Raw genomic sequence first — 24,586 nt, forward strand, 5'->3', positions numbered from 1 at the left:
TATAGGCTGTTATCAGACCCCAGCTGGAGAGTATGTGCAGAATATTTTTCAAATAGCTCATATTTCTCAGGTTAGTCATTGGGTTCAGGTGAGAAAAAAAACACCCACATAGCTTTTGTGAAAGTAAAAAACAAAAATAAACAAAGAAAATGACCTTGAGAAAGTTCTAAAAATTAAATTTTTAAAAAGGAAAAAAATGTAATATATAATGATAAGACTCATCCATATAATTTTCCCATTTTTTATAATATCATATCATCTTACCCAGTGAATTTTCATATCATTTTCTTGTCAACTTCCACTATTTTTTTTTTTTTTTTTTGCTATTTGCTGGACATTCCTTCCCAAGTTGCTCACTGCCTGTATATGTAAACTAATGTCAAGCCAAGTGTTAAAGGGTTACATTTGATTTAAAAAGGGCTTCAACTAATTATTTTCCAGTTGATTAATATGTTGATTATTTTCTTGATTAATCAATGAGTTGTTAAGTCTATAAAACGTCAGAAAACAGAGAAAAATGTCAGTGAGTGTTTCACAAAGCCCAAGATGACGTCTTGTTTAGCCTACAGCCCAGATATTCAGAGGAGAAAAGAAACCTCAAAATATTCACATTTATGGCGATGGCTTCAGACAATTTCTACTTCTTTTTGTAAAAAAAAAAAACAACCTAAACCTAAACCCACGTCAAAGAACCGCTTAGAAACCACAATTTTTGTGTGTAGTGAAAAAAAAAGGTACACAAAAAGTACAGAAAAAGTACAGAAAACAGTGGACTCCAATGCTTTACTGATGAGCACATCCTGTTTTAGCGCACTGTGCCACCAAATCATCCTCAACATTATATTTAATGAACAACTGCAGTGTGCCTTTGACGTGGTTAGAAATGGAAGAAGAGACTCTTAAGTGCTCTAAATTTTTGGAGATAACTGGTTATTTCTACATAATATCGGATTGAAAATAAAGTTAAAGAGCCTGCAGACAAGACAGCTCTCACTGGCCAAGTTTATTACAGCTGATTACAGTTCAGTGAATGTGAAGTGGTGGGATGTGCATTAAGTTGATAGAATGGCACTTGATGCACTGAACTTCCCTCTGTGAGCTCTTCACAGAGAAGATGAGTCTCACAGGGAGGCAGCGCAACAGTGTGAGAGCCACTGAGGTGACACAGGAAAAAAACGCAACTCTTGTCAGTGAAGATGAACGGGCACTTAATGTCCACACCACTGTGCTTCCAGTGATAGATGGCACAGGTTTTGTGGTGCGATTGATTGCCACTGTGAGCCAAATTCATTAGCTGCAGACGACTTTTCAACATCAGATAATGAAATGGGACGTGCTTCTGATAGTGGTAATGAACATTACAGAGGAAGAAAAGCCATTTGAAAACAGCAGTGTGATACTACCATCTGCAGGAAAATACATGACATTTCTCACCTTTGCAGTGAATGTTGTGTTTTTTTAAACAATCTCTAGGTTTTTAAGAATCTGAAATACTTTATTGAACAAATACAGTAACAGACAATTAGCACTAATGTGTGAATATTTAAATTACAATATGGATCATGTGCTGAGTGTGTAAAGTGTGTAAAATATTTCATTGTGCCCTATGTTACAATACAATGTATTAAACTAGTATGTAAGTTAAAAATATAAATGTGTGTGCAATGCTACAATGAACAAGAGATACACATAAGGAAGAATACATTAAGAATATATACAATGTGTTTCATGTTAAATATGTTAAATCTATTTTCTTACAAATTATGTCCAAAAAGTCAGAAATGGAAAAAGTATTCCAACTTTTTATTTAAGTACAAGTTCCAATACAACATGAAAATACTCCATTAAAAGTCCTGCTTTCAAAACCTTGCTTATCTATCAGTACAGAACAACAAAATATACTTCAGGTAAAAGCACTAATCATGCAAAGAAATGGGCCTTGTGTCTGCACATTAGATTAATAGCTCATTAATATGGATGCATCCGTGTTAAAGAAACATATAACTGTTTTGCTGGTCTTGGTGGAGCTTGATTTAATTAACATATATAGCTTACATTTGGTATTTTATGTGCAGTGGTTCCAACCCTTGGTCATCAGTGTGACATTTGAAACAAGAAAAACAAAACATGCTGTCATTCTATTCACATTCATTTCACTCTAATGTTTTCAACATCACAATTCATAGTTAATTCCTGGAAAGAAAGAAAAAAAAGATCAGTGTAGAGTACATTAAAAAAAAAACATTAAAAAAAAAGATCATTTTCCTGAAAAAAGAAAAAAAAATAGCAAAAGGACCTCCTACTGAGGTCCAGGCTAAGCCATATTACCACAGCCACTCATATTGAGTGTAACTGCTTTAACTGAGTGGCTGGAGAGCATACTGGGCCGTCCCACCTGACAGGTATATCCAGCTCGGCATCACAGCTAAAAGGGGCACAAAATATTTAACCTGCCCAGTCTTCAGTCTTATTTAGACATGGAAGATTTAGGACTAAAATTTATCAAGATAAATGGGATGAACAGTCAGAGTAAAGCAGTTTCTACTGTTATTTCCAAAGTGGCTTTATGTACTTCCTGTGCAAAGTTGCTGAAATGCATCAAGAACTGGATCCCAGTGGAATGCAAAAGGGAAACGGTTCAACTCGTGAAACTAGCGGGACCTGTGGTAAACATGAGATAGAGACACAAGAAAAAATGTGCTTTATTTCTTGTGGATTTATTTGTTTTGTGTTGTGTTTATTGTGGTTCTGGTAATTTAGGTTATTCCAGTTTTTGTGTCAGTTTTTACCTCCACACCGGTAAAACATTGAACAGATGTTTTCCCATTTTATCCACATGTATTATGCATTTTGTAAATTATATTTGAGAGAGTTTTTACTGGCTTTTTAAATTCCCTGTTTACTGTCCAATGAATGGAACATTTTTTGATGTGCAAAGTTTTGCAGATGTATTTAACCATCAATTAAATGAATACTTACACAAACCCAATTTCTCTATGATTAAATTAAATGTGTTTTTTTTTCCCCTTGTATTTCAGTTCATTTCACAATTGATGATCTTTCTCATCAATTTTGTCAGCGCAGTGTTCTGTGGTCATCTCGGTGAGAACGAGTTTGCAAGTGTGGCGTTGGCAATAGCGGTGAGAAAACAACTCGCAACAGCTTTGCTTTCAGCCTTTTTTAGTCACCTTTCTGTGTTTTGTGATCCACTTTTTTATTATTTATTTTTATTATGTTACTCTTTTAGATATTTTTTTTTATCTAAACAGAAACATGTAAACTAATGTTGTAGTTTTTATACTATATGGTGGTTTAATTTAGCCTATGGTATAACAGTGCATTTTATTTCATATTCTTATGATATGTTTTTAAAATCATATGTTTACTGGTCACTACAAGTAACTACCTAAAAATGTCGGGGGTAAAAAATATGAAGAAGCATTAAATTAAAACCTCAAGTCATAAGTGGATTATGAGAAAATGGGCCCCTGCGCACAGACATTTAAAAGGCCCCCTGATCTCTCCTGCATAGGACTGGAAACACACACATCGACTTTGTGGTAATTTTGCCTCTTTTTTGTTGTTGTCATTATGTGCCTCTTTTTGGCTGCTTTGCACATTTTTTAGATATTTTGTGTGTATTATAGGTAATTTGTGAAGTATGTAAGTTCTATGCATTTTTGGATCATTTTGTATTTTCTGTCTTTGTGTCTCCTAGAGGTAATTTTATGGGGGGCTGGGGTAATTTTGTGTCTCTTTTTGGTTGTTTTGCCTCTTTGTAGTAGTTTTGTGTCTCTGTGTAGTCATTTTGTGTCTCTTAGGTTGTTTTATGTTTTGTGTGTGTGTGTGTGTGTGTGTGTTTTGGATGCAGATCATCAACGTGACTGGTGTTTCAGTTGGAACCGGTTTGGCTTCAGCCTGTGATACCCTCATATCTCAGGTACAATCATGTTCAGTGTTCTCACTTTTCCATTCAAAGCCCGACCCATTACTGTCTTGTCCACAGCGTTATTTTGGATTGTGTTTCTGAGATTCTCTCTGGGTGTGGCAGGCGGCTACTTTCTCACAGCATTCATGTGCACACGTCTGATTTGTGTTCTTTGTCATGTAGACGTATGGGAGTGGAAACCTAAAGCGTGTGGGAGTCATCCTTCAGAGAGGAGTTTTGATCCTGCTCCTGGCCTGTTTCCCCTGCTGGGCTATCCTCATTAACACAGAGCCCATGCTACTCGCTGTCAGACAGAGCCCAGAGGTTGCACGGTCAGCATTCATTCCCCAACAAAAAACATGTAACACAACATGTTAACAGCAGCATGATTACATGACCTGAACATGCCAGGAAGACCTGATATAAAAACAAGGCCCCCCATTTCTCCCACACTGCTGCAGTTAAGCTTCCATCCAATCCTGCTGTCAACCACTTTAGCTTGAGCTTTCAACTATTTTCGCACTTTATGGCCACAAAACAAGCTGTAAATAAAACATAGACAACAAGATTTAAACCTATTGATATGGTAAATGCATTAGCAAGCAGTTTCCTCTTTATACAGTCAGTGTATGTTAGCAAAATTAGCTTCTGCATCTTACTCCTGCTCGATGTGGTTTCAGTAGCATGACAACCATGTGTCATGTGGAAAAAAGTTCAGCTATAATGAACTCAGACATCAGCAGAAAAAAATACACACTCTCTCTTATGAGTTTCAATTAAAAGTAATATGAGCAGAGAAGAATTATTAAGTCAGAAAATTAAAATGCCTGTCTGGAGCTGGCTGACATTTGCCACCATAAAATAGTGGCAATATATGACCGACTAAAAATGCAAAACATCTGAGAGGACTGAAACAACAGTGTTTTAATGCTTATCAATTTAACCTCCAATATATAAGAATGTTTTATTTATTCCTTAAAAAGTTATATACTCTCACTTTATGGCCACACAATGAACCTTTTGCTTTTTGAGTTTTTTTTTTATGCTGAAATAAAAGTAACCTTTACAACACTGTTGTTTTACATATGTGTATTTTTTTTCTAAGTCTCACATATTAAACACATTTTTGTATGTTTGCCCTCAGACTCTCCCAGCTGTATGTCAAGATCTTCATGCCTTCTCTGCCAGTAAGTTTGGTCAACACTTAGATGCAGCACCTGTCCTAAATTCCCATTTGTAAGTTTTATTGACTCCTATTCTCTGTCCTGTCTGCAGGCTGCGTTCATGTACCAGCTGCAGGGGAGGTATCTACAGAACCAGGTGCGGTGCACGTCCACACGCACACACGGACGGCTAAAGATCTGCTATTAATGTCAGCACTGAGATCATGTTGTACTTTAATTGGCAGGGTATCATCTGGCCTCAGGTGGTAACTGGAGTCATTGCAAATGTCCTCAATGCAGTTACCAACTACATACTGCTCTTTGTGATGGACATGGGAGTTGTGTAAGTGTAACCTCCATCATAACAAACTAGAAAAAGAGGTTGATAAGCTAGTGGTGTATATTGTAAAATATAGGTCAAGCAGAAATATTTTAAATTATGTGTCAGCCTTTCATTTATAGTCAGGTTTCACTTATTAAAGGTTATGAGCGTCAGTGAGCCTCCTGTTTAATTTGAAGTGTGTCGTAATCTCAGCCTAGTCACTAGCAGATAATGTTGGCATTGCATGTTTTGGTGAACCACGAAAACGGTACATTTACACGTTTCATAAGTAGACACCTGTTAAGTTGATAACAAATAAACAAAAGTAGTGGTGTTTTAGCGAGTCACTGCTGTGTTTTCAGTGGCTTTTTAGACTGCAAGCATGGCTGTTTGTAGCAACCCCTCAGCAGGGATAGTCCCACAAAAAGTAATTGTTTTTACCAAGACATTCTGCTTTTCCTGCCGAGGTGGTATACTGTAAAACTAGGTATTTTAAGCTCAAACATGATCTTTTCCTAACCATAACTAGGTGGTTTTTATGCCTAAACTCAATAGTATGTTGATGACAGCGTTGTTGAAACGTACATAATGTGCAAATGTAACATATCCATGGTTCATCTATGCAGAAATGTACAACGCCAACTTCTTTTTTTTTTGTTGATTGAGTTGTTTAAATTCTTTTGAACTACAGTGGATCTGCAGCAGCAAATGCTGTCTCACAGTTAGCTTTGGCTCTGACGTTGTTCATTTACATCTACTGGAAAGATTTACACAAGGCAACATGGTCTGGTGAGTTTTCTGTTTTATTTATTTGAGAAATTTTAAGTTCTGATCAGATTGATCATTTTTAATCCTGTGCTGATAGTATTGACTTGTTAAACTCTGTCCTCTAGGTTGGTCCCTGGACTGTCTGCAGGAATGGGGTCTGTTCACCCGGGTGGCTGTTCCCAGCATGCTTATGCTCTGTCTGGAGTGGTGGACTTTTGAAATCGGAGGACTGTTGGCTGGTGTGATCAGTGAGGTTGAACTGGGAGCTCAGTCAGTTGTGCATCAGTTGGTCACTATTACATTCATGGTAATGCAGATGTTGTTTGTTTTTATGTAATCAAGACCGCAAATTCTTTTTTAGTTTTCCTATACTAGTCTCTCTAACTGGTCTGGTAAATCAACTGAGCAATAGTTAATTACTTCTCTAATACTAATGCTGCTCCAAACCTATGTTTTCTAAATTAAATATGATAACATGAGACACTTTTTGCTTCTTTTTAGGGGTCAGGAGTGAAAATTAGTCATCTTCAATGTTTGTTGTCTGACGGTCTCAGAACATCAAAGACAGATTTTTTTTCCCTAATGCAGTTGGTGTTTTTTCCCCAGATGATGCATAGAAATTTAAGTATTCATATGGCTTAAAAAATAGTGAATACAGCTGGGAAAAAATGGGAAAAAATATCTTCCTGGACCCACTGAGGTTTAAGCTGAGCCGTGAATGTTTATAATGTCCAGCTCTGTCCATGTCTCTGATAAAGAACTGTCATATTTGCAGTTTAAAATAGTTCCTTTTTAAAATGCAAATAATATTTTGTATCTTTTTCTACACCATAGTTCCCAATGGGATTAGGAGTAGCTGCCAGCGTGCGGGTTGGGAATGCTCTTGGTGCTGGGAACATTGAAGAGGCCATTGCATTTGGCAAGGTCTCCGTCATCTGTACATGTAAGAAAAAATATATCCATGCAGACCACTCTCCATCGACAGTAAACTCACAGTTAATTATGCAACATCAAGAAATGCCAGTACCTCACTGAGTCACTGAGGTGGACTAACGCAGTATAAAAGGCACTCACACTGATTCTACTCATATTAATAATAATATAAAAAACTTTATTTAACACTGTCACATTTGTTTATACTATCACTGGCATCTGTGTTCTTCCAATATTCAATCCAGTTGCAGTCTCGTGCTTTGTTGGAATTATTCTTGGATCGTCTAAGAATGTAATTGGTTACATCTTTACAACAGAAAAGTGAGTATGAATTACTGAAGTGTATTCTTGTATTCATACATTTACTTTCAAAATCTCTGATGTTACTGTAACTTGAGATTGTATAACTCAGTCAGTGATAAGATTTTCCAAAAAAGCCCAAAATGTATAAAGAATTGGCTATTTGTTAGACAGAACATACTAAACCACGGCCAAATTAAGGTAGTTAAGACATCAAAAAAGCACGAAAGGGTGAAATTATCCCTGTCTTTGCATAAATTATGTGTTGCATATCTACTAATGTAAATCTTTCTTTGCATTTCTCAGAGAAATTGTTCAGCGGGTTGCTGATGTCATGATCATATTTGGGTTCTTCTATCCTGCTGATGCCATGGCGGTGAGCGAGTTGTTATTATCAGGAGAAATTATAATCATGTGAAAGTTAGCGCAGCAGAAAGAGAGCCTGATATCTGTTTTTGATGTGTGCAGGCTGTGACAGGGGGCATTATACGAGGAGTAGGGCAGCCGCGGATCGGGGCAATCTGTAACTTGGTGGGATATTACTGCATCGGCCTTCCTATTGGAGTGTCCCTGATGTTTGCTGCCAAAATGGGCATCCTAGGTGAGGACAGAGGAGCTATTGACGTTGGCATGTCATTTGAAAGTCTTGTTTGAGTGTTTTTTCTTTCTGTTGCAGGACTGTGGTTGGGGCTTTTTGTTTGTGTCACTCTACAGTCCACATTCTTTATCACTTTCTTGTGTAAATTAAATTGGAGAAAGGCTGCTGAAGAGGTGAGTGGCCACACCTTGAAACTGCATGAAATGACAGAAAACTATGAAGATTTTTAGTGTTTTACAGTGACTTGTGCCATATGAAGAACTACACTGTGGTGTGCATTTTATAGCTTAGATTCATATTAGACAAGCAGAGTCTATTTTTTCTTTTCTTTTCTTTTTTTTTTAATGAAGCAAGGCAGGAGAAATCAAGCCTCTGGGGTGGGAAGCAGTCAAAAGGGATTATTGCATTATGACCTTTTACAATTCAGAGCAAGGTTTGGACCCTAACTTCGGTTTTACAGGTTCAAAATTGCTAATATTGTATTGTACTATGCACAATAAGGGATTTTCAGCAGTGTGTGTTCCCTTACGTACACTTCACAGTCTTTTCTGCCCTCTACAGTCTCAAGTAGGAAATGACACTGGATGACACCAAATTATCCTGTAACTGTAATTTTTAAGTAGCTGCAGTATAATAGTCAGTGTCCCTGTAGATGCACATTATATATTTTTTGATATGCATTACAAACAGCTGTCATAATTGTGTGTGAGCAGGCGATGTTGAGGGCAGGAGTCCAGCCAACAGAAAAGAAAGATGTGCTGGCGTGGGAAAACAAAAGTAAGTAACTGCTCAGTTCCTTTTTGTTACATGTCCTCCAGAAGCATGCATACTGTGCATAGAATAAACAACTAACTCCACGTCTCTCCCTCTCTGATCAGGACATGCCCACACTGCTCAGAGAGAGTGCCAGGTCACCATTATATCATCCAGCATCCTGAGCTACGAGGAGTGCAACTCAGACCTGCAGGAGCTCAGTCCGGCCTGTGATGGAGAGACAGCCGGTGCTGCAGTGCCACGGTCTCGGCTGGACAGACAGCTGGTGCTGCGTCGTGGCCTGACCGTGCTGTTCATTGTGCTCACTCTTGCAGCTGGGATATTCACCAGCGAAATGCTTCTCAAACTGCTCAAATGACTAAAACTATACTGAATTCTGGCTGTCTCATTACTGTGTGGTTGCATAAGGTGCTACATCATTTTATGACATGACAAACAAAGAAATATGCTAAAAGTAGGCCTTATCTAACAACAACATTTTGTCCAAGTCTGCACCGTAATATGTTATTTCTTTGTGCTATGTAATCTCCACATTTCATGAATTTAGTTTGATTTGTTGAACCCTTTGAAACTTCAGCATATTGGCTTGAATTCTTTCAAACACATGGAAAGAATGCAGTAAGCAACTTAATTTAAAACTTTAAAAACATTTCCAAAATTATATACACATATACATACATACAAGGATGCATATACAGTGGATAGATAGATATTAAGTTAATTGTCTGATTATTGTTTGTCACCTTACATGCTTAATTGATTCTCAACATTTTCAACATCAATTCATTTCTCTCCACCTACTGAATAAATCGCGACATTACTTCAGCACCAATTATCATACCTATGCACATTTTTTCCTTATTTGTCATATGTTTTGCTGCATAGACATTTTTGTGAAAATTTTTAACATTTTTGTAGATAATAAAATATAGCCTTATTTGTAATATCATTATTCTAATGATGCTTTAATCAGCTTAACTGTAAAATGTCTACAAAAAAGTGTCTTCTTATTGATGTCCAACAGATGTGCATTTAACCAAAAAAAAAAAAACAAAACAAAAATCTTACAGAGATGGTGCTGCATATCTGGTTGGGAAAATACCTATATTCTTAATTGATTCTCAAAACATTTTTAATATCAATTAATTTTCTCTGTGACAACTGAATAAATCGACACATTGCTTCAGCACTATCATGCCCGATGCACATTTTTCCTTATCTGGCACATGTTTTGATGCATTAAAAATGGTTATATTAGTTGACCATAAAATACAGCCAACTAACTAAAAAACAAACAAAAAAAAGTTTCATTATTCTTTTAAATTATTGTTTTTTAATTAATAGAAAAGCCATTAGAAAACTAAATTTACAGCATTGTATCTCACCAAGGGTCTGATGAATGCACCTAGGAGTTTTGAGAGATTTTACAAGCAGTATTTGAAAGCAGCACACGTGCAGGGTACGTAAGAGTTAAATCATAGTGCTCCGCCTTCTCCGCTTATTCACCAACAAAAACAAGCAAATGTGTCTCTTGTCAAACTAATAATTCCTCCCAGGACTCTGATCTTTTACATCGGGACTCACTTTAGTGCCTCGTTGAGATTTCTGCTGTTGTTTACTCGTCTGCAGGGTCTACAGTAGGATAGTCCTGCTCACGTGTTCTGTCTGTTTGGTGCACTGCAGCTTTAATGCTGTGGACGCTGGGTGGGGAGAACACGTGGATTCACAAACCGGCGTTTTGAGGAGCTGCCGGACTTAGCGAGGAATTGGTAAGTAGCCAGAGAATAGCATGTACTTCAACTCTCATTCTGTAAGGAACTGAATAATAACGTTTGTTTATGTATATGATTAAACTGGTTGCTACAGCTGGCTAGCGGCTACCAGAGCCCTTTATTCTAGTGCACTGATGGATCCAAGTTACACTCATGCGCGCATGCGCCCTGACCTCCATCGGAAAGTCAGTTCTTAACACAACACACTTTAAACACAACACAATTTCAGTGTATTTTTCTATCAATTTGTGTTGAATTCATACCACGTTTAAATGGCTAACGCTTGTGCCAGCCTCCACTAACTTACCACTAAATTCACTTTACATTAACGCTCACTTCAGACGTTAAGCTAACTGGGCAGCGGTTGAAACCAGGTGTTTGTAACGGAGAATAAAAAAAGATACGAAGCCACCAGAGAGAGGGTTTAGCTCCAAGTGATATTTCAGATGAAGAAATGATGGTAATGACACGGAAATGTGATTTCAAGCTACCCAAAGAGCTGCCAGAGGAAAAGCTAGCTACAGGTGTAGCAATACAGCTAACGTTGCAGTTAACGGTAAGCTAACAGTCAGTGCAGTCAATGAGAGACGGAGAAAAACCAGAGGAATGTTACAATTTTTAATATTTATGAAAGGAAGAGTCATTTCTTTTTTTGCAGCTAGTTGAAATGAAGAACACACAGACTTAAACACAAGACGCTGAAACCACAATAAAGTACATAAAACATAGTTAGATCTTTATTTCGAAGATGGTAAATTAACAAAAATAGCAAAAAAACAAGCGTCAGAATTGCCCATAGGACACACACACACACACACACACACACACACACACGATGGCTCCTGGATCAAGGCTGGTACAATTACAGATTACAGCCACTATCAAGGCAGTTAAAAGTGTTTTTTTTCCTGAAATGGATAATATTTTTATTTTGTCACATTTACATTGCACAGAGAATATGGACCTCCCCGATGACAACTCCAGGTACAAAGACGTTGACTACTGGGATGAAAGATACAAGACGGAGCAGTGTTATGACTGGCTGGGCAGCGTTTCTAAATTCAAGCACCTTCTGGAAAAACATGTCCAGAAAGAAGACTCTATTCTGATACTTGGTAAGTAGTTTTATGTTATTCTGACTGTATTGGACACTAAGTGTTATGATTCAGCATCGCCCTGGACATAATGTCACTACTTTTGCTGTAAACTAGGGGTCTTTCAGTTTGAATCAAGCTGGGGACTCTTTGCAAGTCCAACCTCCTCCCTTTCTTCCCTCTTCCTATAATTTCTGGTGTTAAAGGCACCCAAAAGCGTCAGCCATTTGTGTGTATATATATATATATATATATATATGTGTGTGTGTATATATATAAAGTGTTAATATAATATCATCTGGGTGTGCAGACATCTGTTGCATAAAATATTATCAAATTTACCAAGTAGACACTACCCAGTGGAGCTACTGTCTCTACCACTGTCAAAACAATCCTTTTTCCAGATGCCTGTGACCTGAAAACATTTTTTTCAAAACACATTTCATTTAATAAGAGAAGCCTAAGTTTTTAAATGTTGTCCAACACCAGCAGCTGTGCAGTAACCTCAAAGAGGATTAAATAAAAAACAGTCTATAATTAGCAAAATTATAATTAAAATTAGGAACTATCCGTTAAAACAAATCTGACATGCCATTGAACATTTTTGTTAGTCGGTAGTAAAGTTTGATGCTCATCCCTGCTCTTCATCATTTAGAGATTTTTTACTGGACAGCTTAAGTGAAAACGCAGTGTAAAAATACTTCTAACAGTGTGCGACAACTTTGTTGATAAATCCATAAAAAGTAATTTGACCAAAAATAGCACAAACACTGCAACTACTACAAGCACAGACAACTTTGTTTAAAATATTCATCTGGAATAAGGCAAATTTGACATACCTCAACATGCCGTGAGGTAGTTTGTGTGTGGTAAACAGAGCAAACATTTAAAATATAGGAATCATTCTTCATCTCAAGAGTAGCACATGCGCGAGGTAGAGGTACGGGAGCACCACTTCACAAACAAACCACATGCTGAACTGCATGTTCACAATTTATGACCTTTTGCATTTTAGAAAAGGGAAAAAAAGACATCATCCGCTCACTTCAAAGCAAATGTAACAAGAGAGCCTTCATAGAAATGTAGTGGAGTCAAAAGTACAGTATTTGTCTTTTAAATGTAGTAGAGTCAAAGTATTACATTTCCAAAAAAACGAAAGACAGACAGAAAGAAAAAAAACTAAAGTACAGATACTCAAAAACTGTACTAAAGTGCAGTACTTGAGTAAAAATGTACATTGTTATTGTCCCCCACTTAGCATAACATCTTTGCTCAGCGTACTGTGAGTAGTAGGTTGAGCCTGTTTACACTTCAATAGAATTAAATAGATATTCAATAGAATCTATGTGCTAAAATGGTTACGAACCTTCCCAGGGAGTCCTGTCCAGGACAAAATCCCATGAGCTTTGTATTGAGTGCTTTTTCTTTAGCAAAGTCACACAAAACACACTGTATTTGCTCTGTGAATGACACATAGAAGAGTCGAGTTTGCCGTAGAAACAACGCTTAATTGCTTGCAAGAAAGTTGAATCCCCTGGGCTTTGGAGTGAAATTTCCACATACCTCCACATGATGTCACTGTTCTCCTAAAAATGTAGCCAGTTCTCTTGCGCTGATCTCCACCTGCAGTACCTGATTTTAAATGGCCCTGCAGCTCTGTCAAACATGCAACAAAAACATTCGAAGCATGAACACAGTGTTGTGGCTGCTGAACATAGAGTAGACCTGTATGTGAAGTGGAGCTGGTGGAGGCATTGTCACTATTTGCATCTTCAGTGGTTTCTTCTTGGTTTGGTTTTTATTTCAAGCCAGAGTAAGATTGTATCCGTACATCATTTGTGTGTTAAATTGTTATTAGTCAAGTGCCTTCTACTGTGAGTGTGATGTTATGGACCTGTGTGTTACAGTGGTTCTTATTTTGATTGTTTTATCTATGTAATCGTGATCAGAACACAAAGGCGAAGCTGTTCGATTTGATGTGTTCCCTCCTGACAACATAAAATAAGTTGCATCTTTTAAAAGGACAGATTTTAGACTGTTAAATGTGTTTCCTTGCTGATCATTAGGATGAGTTATATGCACATGTATGTACATTAAGATGCCAGCTTTGAAGTCTTTTGTTGTGACTGTTATACCTCCACAGAAGCATAGAGGGCTATGGTGGTCTGTTTCTTTCCGAGCCTTGTTTATGCATGCCCGGTGGAGTCGGTGTGTGTGTGTTTGTGTGTGTCAGGGGGTTTGTTGAATTTGTGTCAGTGTGTGTGTGTGTGTGTGTGTGTGTGTGTGTTTAAAGGGGAGGGGGACTGACGAGGTTGTCAGAAGTTGGGTATTCTTTACCTGAAAAAAACCTCCCTGTGCTCTGCTGCTGTCTAATTTCTGCAAGACTGCAGCGCCAGTACACAGACAATTTTATTATACCTGGAGATCTTTTTTAATTTGGTAGATGATGCTCTGGAGCCCTGCTTGTTTAAAGAACTTGCACATTTCTAGGTGAGAACATTGACAGACAGACAGACACGGATAGTATGCTGCAGCCTCACTTTTTCAATGTGCGTCACAGGCACACCTACAGCAGAGGCGTGAGTGGGCTCAGGGACTCTGGAGTCTGATATATAAAATATCTTCTCTTGCTTCTCTCCTGCGTTACACTGCAGCAGGCTACACTAGGGCAGACCACTTTCTGCACGCTGATTTAAACCCAAAGGAGAGCCATTATATCGCTTGAGAGCGCTCATCTTGGAGGGCATCTCTTTTTCTATCTCTCTATCGCTCTCCTCTCGCCAAATCACAGAATCACACGTTTCTGTCACCAGCACGTGTTGCCGTCTTCCTCAGCAGCTCACACGCACTGATAAGCAGCTATATAGGGAAGCCTACTGTAAAGATGTGTCAAAGCCTCACGTGTTGTATAGACACGAAGAGCTCTTAAAAGCACTTGGATATCGCCACGCTTGGACAAATACGCCTGCCACGGTTGCACACATTTCCCTGCTACTCTCACTTGTCAGTTGTGCAAATCCAGAGGGACTATTGTCTCGTATAAAATGACACAATAAATTACCATCACTATAAGGAGAACAGGGCATAATTTTGCAGAGAGAAGGGAAGACGTAAAGAAAGACTTGAGGCGCCACTGTGCTGTTTGCCCGTGTGATAAGTGGATAAAGGGAAGGGAGATGGAAGGGAGGTAAAAAACTAATAAGGTTTGGGCCACTCAGCTGTCTCAGATGGAGGTCATTTCTATTAAGATAATCTTTATGGCACAGAGAGAAAGATTTGAGGGAGGGAGGGATGCATAGATGAGGAGCACTTTGCTGCATGCTGATGCTAATGTCGTTCTTCTTCCTAAATTTATTCATGTATTTTCTTACTCTGTTTCAGTCTTTATCCTCTGTTTATGCGAACAGTTTCATACATGTATTTTGCTGACGCTCTCTCAGCCTTTGTGCACCTGTTTATCTCCCCACCCCACTTCTTTCCTCCTGATTTTCTAAATCTGGAGGGACTGGCTGCACCATCACACCGGTTTTGCTCCCCACCTCCTCAGTAACCCACTTCTGCCTTTCTGTATTCTTCTGTCTTTGACATGAAATCCTACTCAGCAATATCAGTCCTCGCATCTAGACCACAATGACATACAGTCCTGCCCCTGTGTGTCAACTGATTTGTAATTATATGAAATAAAACTAGATAATGTTAGCAGGGCTGGATCAATTTAGTGTCCTAGGCAAGCTTACCATGTGCTCAACAAATCACCTGACCAAAACCAACAATGGATTAAAAGTGTTGCTCCTGTATCCAAAGCCAAATATAGCATATTCTTTGTTGTCCGAAAAAACATAATTGGGCCACACAGTTGCACATACAAAACACTGACTGACAACAGCAAACAACAGGGCATGTATTACCTCTGTAGGAGGTTCTACAGCACCCCGGTCAAAGTACAAGTAAACAACCTATCTAAACAATCTGTGGGCATTACAGTTTATTTCGACACAGTCCCACATACATCATAAAGCTGCTAAAAACTTGCCAGTGCATGAAAGCTGTACAGGAAAAATAGTCCCCAATGAGTTATAAAAACTACAGTGCCCAACTATTTTAGGCAATTATTAGTTATATTAATAACTAATAATTGCCTTAAATATATCTTTTTTGGGGGCTTTTTTTTTTTTTTTAGCAAAAATGTTTTTCTATTTGTGACCTTAAATTTGTCTGAAAACATAATTGTCTCTTTTCTGCAGAATTGTAGCCACTCTCATCTTGTCTACCAAGGGCTGTCCACAAACGATAATGATACCGATAACGATGTCAGCATCCACGCTATTGAACAATATTTTTGTTAACAGTGGCACCAAGCTTCAGCTGTGGCACCCTGTAAATTCGAATGATTTTGACTGGCCATCAGTGTTTCTGTCATTCATCAATCAGAAATCAGATATGTATTTGATCCCCAGGGGGAAATTTTAATTTTTTACAGTCACTCTGATGAAAAGCATAGAAAATTATAAGAAGGTAGAAATAAGAAGTTTGAAAATAAGAAGTATGTAATATATAACAACAATATATGTGTATTATGCTCCAATGTTTACACTAATATGTCAAATGTTTAGATGATACAATATGTATAATGTTTTAAGTATGGAAAGTGTGTAAAAAAAAATATAAAAAATATGTGAAAAATACTACATAACAATATGTAAAACTAGTGGGAGGCCCTCAAACTTGTTCTATCACAGTTTTAATTTTTTTCATACCTGCATTTACGCTCTCTCTCTCTCTCTCTCTCTCTCTCTCTCTCTCTCTCTCTCTCTCTCTCTATCTATATAAATATATATATATATATATATATATATATATATATATATATATATATATATATATATATATATAAAAACACTTGGTAACCATGTTTTTTTTTTTATTAGATACAGTATTGATCCTCTGGTCCCTCGTGATTAACAAGGTGGTGAAATCGTTCATAATAGCATATCCTGTTTATAGGCTGCTCTGCCCACTCACACACCCACTTCAACCACACAATGACACGAGGTCAGTGTTGTTTCTGCTTTAAAATGATGCAGAAAGTTGCTTATTTAGAGCTCAGTAACATTTCTTGGAATAATGATACAGAAAACCAGAAGTAGAAATATACTACTTGTGTTGGTAATTTACATAAATACTGTAGGGTGATGGCTTATCAATCAGCCGATGATTATGAAACAGGACTGTGTGAAACCTTGGTAACCATGTTTTTTTTTTATTAGATACAGTATTGATCCTCTGGTCCCTTGTGATTAACAAGGTGGTGAAATCGTTCATAATAGCATATCCTGTTTATAGGCTGCTCTGCCCACTCACACACCCACTTCAACCACACAATGACACGAGGTCAGTGTTGTTTCTGCTTTAAAATGATGCAGAAAGTTGCTTATTTAGAGCTCAGTAACATTTCTTGGAATAATGATACAGAAAACCAGAAGTAGAAATATACTACTTGTGTTGGTAATTTACATAAATACTGTAGGGTGATGGCTTATCAATCAGCCGATGATTATGAAACAGGACTGTGTGAAACTGAAAAGCCACAGGCACACTCCAGTATTCAAATGGAACGTAAACTCCAGCATTGATAATAATGGATTATTATTATTAAAGCACTGTGCGTCTCATACGGTCTCTTAATGTGACATAACAATGCTCATTACTGGCTGGGCTGACTAAAGGCCTGGGGTGGTGTGTGTCACAGCATTGCATTGCGTCAAGCAGTCCCTGACCCTCCACCTGACCTGTGTGTCTGTTAGCAACATTACCCAGCATTAGTGATGATCAGCTCACACACGGTCCAGTTCCTGCCTGCCACAGAGCCACGGCTCCTTCTTTTATGGTTTGCTCCGGGCTGCTGCCAGTGATGTAATGACCCCACATCTCCCAGTGGTCAGCGCTCCTTGTTCCCGAAGGCGAGGGGTGATGATGTAATGGCTCTGCTCTCCAGCAGTGAGTGGGGCTGAGATATGTGTGAGGTGGTATCCAGGGACTATCTTCCTACCATGTTCTCTATATGTTAACATCAGGTCACCAGGTAGAGGGGTATGATGCAAAACCAGCACAGTCAGACTTAAAACACCTACCTATCATGGACCACAGGGCTACTCGTGTGTAGGTGAGTTATAGCATCAGTGCTGACATTTCAGCATCTGAAGTCCTTAACAAACAATTGGTTATTCGGGTGAATAACTACTCAGTCTTTCTCAGAACAAGACACATACACATAAATAATGCTCTGTACAGTCTATGTATGTCCAGTTTTTTTTTCTTTAATTAACAACTGATGGCAATATCTGTAGGCTTTGTTAAAGGTACAGTTCAGCTCCAAATCAAAAATACATATTTTTCCTCTTACTCATAGTGCTATTTATCAGTCTAGATTGTTTTTGTGAGAGTTGCTGAGTGTTGGAGATATCAACTGTATATGTCTGACTTCTCTTGAATATAATAGAACTAGATGGCACTCGGCTTATGGTGCTCAAAGCACCAAAAAATACATTCAGTACACTCAAGATAATCCACAGACCTTGTTTGTGAGCAGTTTCGTGTAGAAACTATATTCTCTCAGCCTCCCTCTTTGTGATGATATAGTTGGCAGATGTAGTTTGGTAGAAAGAAAGTGAAACTACATGAAACTGCAGACAACATGGTCTGTGAATTTTGAGTAACTGGGTCATTATCTTAAGTTTTTGGTGCTTTGAACACTGTGCAACTCACACCAAAACCAGCTAGATAGATAATTAGCACTCACTGTAAAATCTCACATATTAATTTTACTTGAAAAAATCTAGGAAACTAATTGCCTTGGTAATTGTAAGTAGGTATAGCTATTAGTCTTCATTTTTGTAGGTAATTCCACTTGTCTTCTTTAAGTTGTAACAACTTCACAAAATGAAGTAAATACAGGTAAATTTTGAAGAATCATAACAATAAGATATAAAGTAAATATAAATTAAGATTAATAATTATATTTACTTTTTTCCAAGGCAGTTGGTTTCCAACTTTATAGATTTTACAGTGCTGCAGGCAAGAGGTAAACGGTGTGTTTTTGAATTTGGGGTGAACTGTCCCTTGGTTGAGTAAAGTTATAGGTTTGCTGCATAGGTGAGACTTTTAGCCTGCATATGAATGGCTGTTTAAATGCTGCCTGCTGGTTTTGTGTTTTGTAGTCTTTCTTTGTATGTTTGAATGTATGCATTTTATATTTTATGCTGCACATTTAAGCTGAAACAATTAGTCAATTATTGTTCAGTCAATTAACAGAAAATGAATATGCAGCAATAATTATGATAAATATGATAATTTGTTTCAGTCATTATTCAAGCAAAAATGTCAAACATTTGCCAGTACCAGACTTTCAAATGTGAAGATGCTGCTGCTTCTTGTATTTTATAGTAATAGTAGCTTGAAGATAAATACAAAAATCTTGCGCAGTGCCCTCTTGCTAGCTTTTTCCAGAGCTTTCAGCTGCATCTCATGTCTTCTTCAGCAGATGACGTATGAGCAAAGTTTTGCATCTCTTATGGGCATTGTCCACTATCACTGTTTTAAAAAAATAATGCATACAATTGATCAGTATCGAGTGATGCAGGGATTGCAGTTTTGTTGGCCAAACCAGAAGTTAGCATCGCTGTGGTTCCCTCACAAAAAGCCAATAAGATTGCAGCAAACAAATGTTTATGATACTTTCAGGTTCTGTTAAACAAAATAATCTTCACAAATAAACACTACTTTTATGATTTTTAAAGGGTAAATGCTATTGCCAGAAGTAAAAAGCTAACGTTAGGCTATAAATGAACAATGGCTGTATGATTTATTGCGCCGCCATAACAAGGCTATAAAACCATGTTTGGAGTGGAGTTTGGAGTCATTTAGCCACTTGTTGGCAACCGCCTTTATTAAAACGCATAAAGGCTTCAAATTTTACAAGTCGGGTATTTACTGACATATTTTATGTCGTAGAAAAAAATGTTGAAAAAAAAGCTGGTGTTAACCAAAGACCTTATTTCAGACATCTTACCAAAAACCCATTCAAGAACCCACTAGCTCTGAGATGAGGGAACCAAGTGTGCAAAAATGCTAACTTTCCAGGTTTTGGGACATTGTAATCAGCAGATTAAGTTATAATGAAAATCCTTTTAAGTGCAGCCCCATTGTACATGTTATAGACTTATAGGGTATGTTTTACCCTCCCTAAATGTCCTTCATTGCTGCCTCTATTTAGCTCACCCACTGACATCATTGTCCTGCCACTTTGTGGGTTGCTGCAGCTCCTGAGGCTGATGCAAGTGGTGTTTATTGGCAAAGGAATAGTGAAAGACCATGACTGTTCAGTCAGCTGCTGTGTAACTATGTATGGCCCAGTGCCTTGACTACAATGACATTATGCCTTTTATAAAGAACATTACCGCATGCTAGCAACAATGCAAACTCTTCCCTCCGTCACCCTCTCTGCCTCTTACACGGCCCATCATGCTCATTCATTCCTTCCTCTTCTCTTTTCCCTTCACCTCTGTCACACGCTCCTATCACCTCCTCACGTTCTCTCCTCTCTTTTTTCCCTGTCAACCATTGCTTCACTTATACCTCCCCTGCCCTCCTCTTTGCCTGCTTGTCAGTATTTGGTATCAAAGACGTCCACTTGTGTGCCCGGAGTCAGTCCGGCTATATATAGCAGGAGCGGAGGTGTTTACAACAGTGTTGAGATCTGTGGGAGCTGCACTTTTCACAGGAGAGTCCAAATAACTGTTGGTGGGCTATTATGTTGAGCTATGGCTCATTCAGAAATTGGCATCCCAGTAGAGACTTGAGCACTTCTTGAGTAGCTGTCAGCCAGTGTTGCTATTTGATCTTTCTTATATTCTGTAGTATAATATTCCAGTATTAGATGTGTTTGATATGTAATATACATAATTATTAATGTAGATGTAACTTTGCTGCTGAGAAAACATAAAATCCTCTTAACTTATGCTTTTATGTTTGTGTACTTGTGTGTGCACAGGGTAGAAGATAAACCATGTACATAAGAAAGGATTCCCATGGTCATGGAAAACCTGGAGAAGGCAGGGAATGTCACTTTTTCCAGACCTGGAAAAGTCATAAAGTCTTCAGCGAACAACCTTCCGAGAACAGCAAATTTAATTTCTGTAGCTGTCGACATAACGTAGTTATAATTTGCTTTGATGTGTCAAATTTTGTTTACTGTCATGCATTCCTTCATTTTCTCCCCGCATTTGTCTCTCCCTCCATGTATGCCAGCTATCTGAATTCACGTTTGAATAGAAATGGAATCTGGTATGTTTAAAAACAGCCGGGCAAGTGGGAAAAGAAGAAAGAAATCATTATGAATCCTTGAAAAGTCATGGAAAAGGTTTGAAATTGTATCCCTGAAAATGTGTGAGAACCCTGTGAAAAAAGTGTACTATTTGTTTGTATGCAGTAGTCTTCAAACTGGTGGAACATATAGGCTGAGCAGGAGGCTTGTATTTCAGTGTTAACAGGGAGATCTGAGGTGACAGTCCTCTCACATCCCTTTTCTCCGCAGTGTTAGGAATGCACACACGTGCACACGCACACACACTGGCACGAATTGCTGATTGGATGGAAAGTCACTGGCAACACAGAGCATGGGGGGAGAGTGAGAGAGATTTGAAGTAAGGAGTTATTTCTCAGCAGCTGTCAGAAGATCCAGCTGATATCAGATATGCTGCTGCTCATGGGAAGTTCGTACCTCATTTCTAAACTCGAGTTTCCACATTTTTCCATGTGACCTTTCCTTCTTTTTTCCTTATTGGCATCTCTCCTGCTTTTTCCCTCACCCCTCTCCTCCTTCATCTCTGTACTTCTCCATCCATTTTCCACTTATCCTCCCCTCTATTATCCCCTTCTATCTCTCATGTCTCTCACTCTCCCCACAGGCAAGCACATGCATGCACACACCTCCTCCTCGCACTTACTGCAAAGAACAGGCACCTTTCAGAGGAATAAAGAACCAAGAGACAGGCCTCAGCCATTTCGCGCTTGCCCTTCCTTCTATTGATTGCAGCCCTTCCTTCCTGTGGCGGCTGGAGGCGGAGCACGCCTGATCAGATAGGCTTGTATCAGCTCTGTCCTCCCCTGTCACTGCCCCAGTTTGTGCTGGCAGTTGTCATCCAGCTTATTCCCAGTGGCATTTAAGGAGTAATGTGGTTTAATGTATTTAACAGTGGCCTAATTCTGAAGGGACTGCATGGTCTCCGAGGCTCTGATAAGTTTATGTTTTAATAAGACTGATGTCGCAGTTATGCATTGATGGTACTGAAGGATTTGCATGTTGGGTAATTATGACCAGCAGCAATGAGGTAGTAATTAGGCACTGGCGGTATTACGATATAACAGTGTATTTAGAAGTTCAGACGGTGAGATTTTTAATACCGTCAATGATATGGACCATCGTCTTTCTATTAACTTAATACTGGAGAGGCTGTATTGAGGATGTTTTGCATGCAGTGCACATCACATGCCGTGGGGGTTATGCCCGGGCCACACTGCGTGCATGAGCAGTGTATGTTCATATTTGCAGCACTGGTTTTTGCTGCGCTGCTGCAGAGCTGCCTACTGTAATAACTGCTGTATTTCCACAATTAAAAGCACATACTCACTCATTAATGAAGCTGTGCAAGCTACTGCATTGACAACAACACGGCCCTGCAAATGTTTCACAGTGATATGCCGTGTTTCAACAACTGAAGCGATCCTGTCAACAGAAAAATTGTCAGAAGGCTTTTATTTTAAAACCGAAACAGTAAAATTTGAGCAAAACAAAATAAATTTGTAATATAATATCAGGAGACCATTTTTACTGTCTTTTTTTGGCTGAAAACCACATGTGCATGCAGACAAACTCAGTGAGACTCTGTTTCTCTAGATGTCCCGCAGCTGAGCAGCGCTGCCGTCAATGTGGCTGCTCTAACCTGGTAACATTTTTAACTTTCATTATCTGTTTAATAAGCAAAATGGGTGTGAAAAGAATATTACCTTTTGTTGACATCGTATGAGTGTATTGTTTATTGAGAGGGCTGAAGATGGCAAAACAGCTTGCAGAGCATCACAAACTTGCAAGTCAGCAGTGCCAGTGCACTGATACCATCATATACCATATACCCCGGTGAAATTCCAGGAAGGTATGAAAGGATGAAAAAATAGGCGTTATCTATTTTTTCCATGCCCAGTGGTTATATCGTGTTTTGGGATTAAACAAGGTAATGCAGAGATAAATGGAGCTGCTCCACCAACGAAAGCAGCAGAGGTTGTTTAGTCTGCAGTGTCCTTTGGCTTCAGTCAGAGGAAAGCCACACACACACACATTTATATACTGTCCCTGGACACAAAGTTCTGCACATATCTGCACTGTCTGTCTTTGATGTGCAGAAACATCTGCAGCAGATACAAAACTGCAGCAGATGAGGTGTGTTGTGTGAATGGAGGGTGGGTTGAGTGAATGAATGAATGACATAAAGAGGAACAGAGGAGGTGGAGGAGGTCTTACTTTAAAGCAGATGGATTCTTACACCCCCATCCTCTCCCCCTCTTTTCTCTCTCCTCCCGTACCCTCCCCTCTTCTCAGCATCCCGATTGGCTGTTTTCAGTTTTCAGGGAGCCCTCACCATGCAGCAGTCAGTAAGTCAGTAGGGGCAACCCCTCCCTCCCTCCAACCCGCCCTCTCGTCCCCCCCTCCTCCTTCCTACTTTTTTGCCGCTGTAAGGAGTGGTGCTGTTTATGAATGAGCCTCAGAGCCGCAGAATGTGAATGAAAAATAAGAGAGGGAGCGAGCAGATAGGGGTGCAAGCTGAATGAAATGCAGCAAAGCAGGGGAGAAAAATGGTGGAAGGATGCTGAATGAAAACCACAGTGGGGGGGGGTGATGGAAATGAGGAGAATGTGGAATTTTATTTGAGCGATAACCTCGCATCAATTGCTGTGTCCTTTTAGAGCAATCATCCTGTGTGTGTGTGTGTGTGTGTGTGTGTGTGTGTGTGTGTGTGTGTGTGTGTAGTGTAATGTCCATCCTCATAGGTATGCAGATCAGGGAGGATGCTGGGAAGGAGGATGCTTGGACCAGTGGCTGCTTTGCCTATGAGCCAATGGGAACCTCCACTACCTAACACACACACACACACGCGCGCATGCACACATTTGCACAGCTTTCTCTGCAAGCTGGTGCTCCGTGCTTTGAATAATAACGGGGTTACCCGGGCAACCAGGCTGGGATGATCGATGGGCCTGGCCCTGATAAACAGAGCACAGAGGGAGTGCGCTTGTGTGTATCTCTGTGTGTCTCTGTGTCACAGGTTTTCTGATGTCGCAGTGGGGGGGGGGGGGGGGGGTACTCACAGGTAGCATGGGCTTGTGCAGGCAGACTGTGTGAGTGACCACACACACCACACACATACAGACACACAAGCACACACACGCACACGCACACACTCCTGACTCATTCATTTACAGTAATAATATGGCCATTGGAAGGGGAGAGGTTGTTAGTCACCCCTACACTGATTGCAAATTATAGAGCTACCCAATGAGTCAGACTGGCTACTTGATTTGATTACATGTGTGCTGCATACAATTAGTTTTTTTGGTTTTTTTTTTACAAGTGCTGTTGTTGTTAGCTAGCATGTTGGAAATTTAAAATGGGTTAAGTGGAAGTTATAAACCTGGAATGATTTAGAGAAGTAAGTGACTTACTCAGAGAGGGATCAGGATGCCATTATAAAGCTTTGGTGTCACGTATTGGAGATAATGGTGAAATATGTGAAGGCACTTACTCAGACGTGCATAACAGGACAGTTTAGTTAAATCATAGCAGTTTCAAAGTCTATACTAAGTCTATACTATACTATACCTA

General features: G+C 39.0%; 2 protein-coding genes across 4 annotated transcripts in view; both read left to right on the forward strand.

Moving 5' to 3' along the window:
• Positions 1-1,114: 1,114 nt before the first annotated feature.
• Positions 1,115-9,144, forward strand: LOC121951254 (multidrug and toxin extrusion protein 1-like). The gene is made up of 17 exons (XM_042497519.1): positions 1,115-1,276; positions 2,433-2,666; positions 3,039-3,140; positions 3,872-3,940; positions 4,112-4,260; positions 5,073-5,115; positions 5,204-5,248; positions 5,337-5,434; positions 6,105-6,202; positions 6,307-6,488; positions 7,016-7,124; positions 7,360-7,435; positions 7,721-7,790; positions 7,883-8,015; positions 8,091-8,185; positions 8,726-8,789; positions 8,891-9,144. Exons 1-17 carry the CDS (start codon positions 1,115-1,117, stop codon positions 9,142-9,144), a joined length of 1,983 nt encoding a protein of 660 aa, XP_042353453.1.
• A 1,211-nt stretch (positions 9,145-10,355) lies between these two features.
• Positions 10,356-24,586, forward strand: part of ece2a (endothelin converting enzyme 2a) — a 91,264-nt gene continuing 77,033 nt past the window's right edge. The window contains exons 1-2 of one of the 3 annotated variants that reach the window (XM_042496974.1): positions 10,356-10,555; positions 11,512-11,673. In XM_042496974.1, coding sequence (XP_042352908.1) covers positions 11,517-11,673 — 157 coding nt within the window. In that variant the 5' untranslated portion in view covers positions 10,356-10,555; positions 11,512-11,516. Of the gene's footprint in view, positions 10,556-10,716; positions 10,744-11,041; positions 11,115-11,511; positions 11,674-24,586 lie in introns of those variants that run through there. The other 2 variants (XM_042496975.1, XM_042496976.1) reach the window with 2 other exon arrangements.

Source organism: Plectropomus leopardus, chromosome 12 (genome assembly GCF_008729295.1).
Source record: "Plectropomus leopardus isolate mb chromosome 12, YSFRI_Pleo_2.0, whole genome shotgun sequence".
Taxonomy (NCBI): Eukaryota; Metazoa; Chordata; class Actinopteri; order Perciformes; family Serranidae; genus Plectropomus; species Plectropomus leopardus.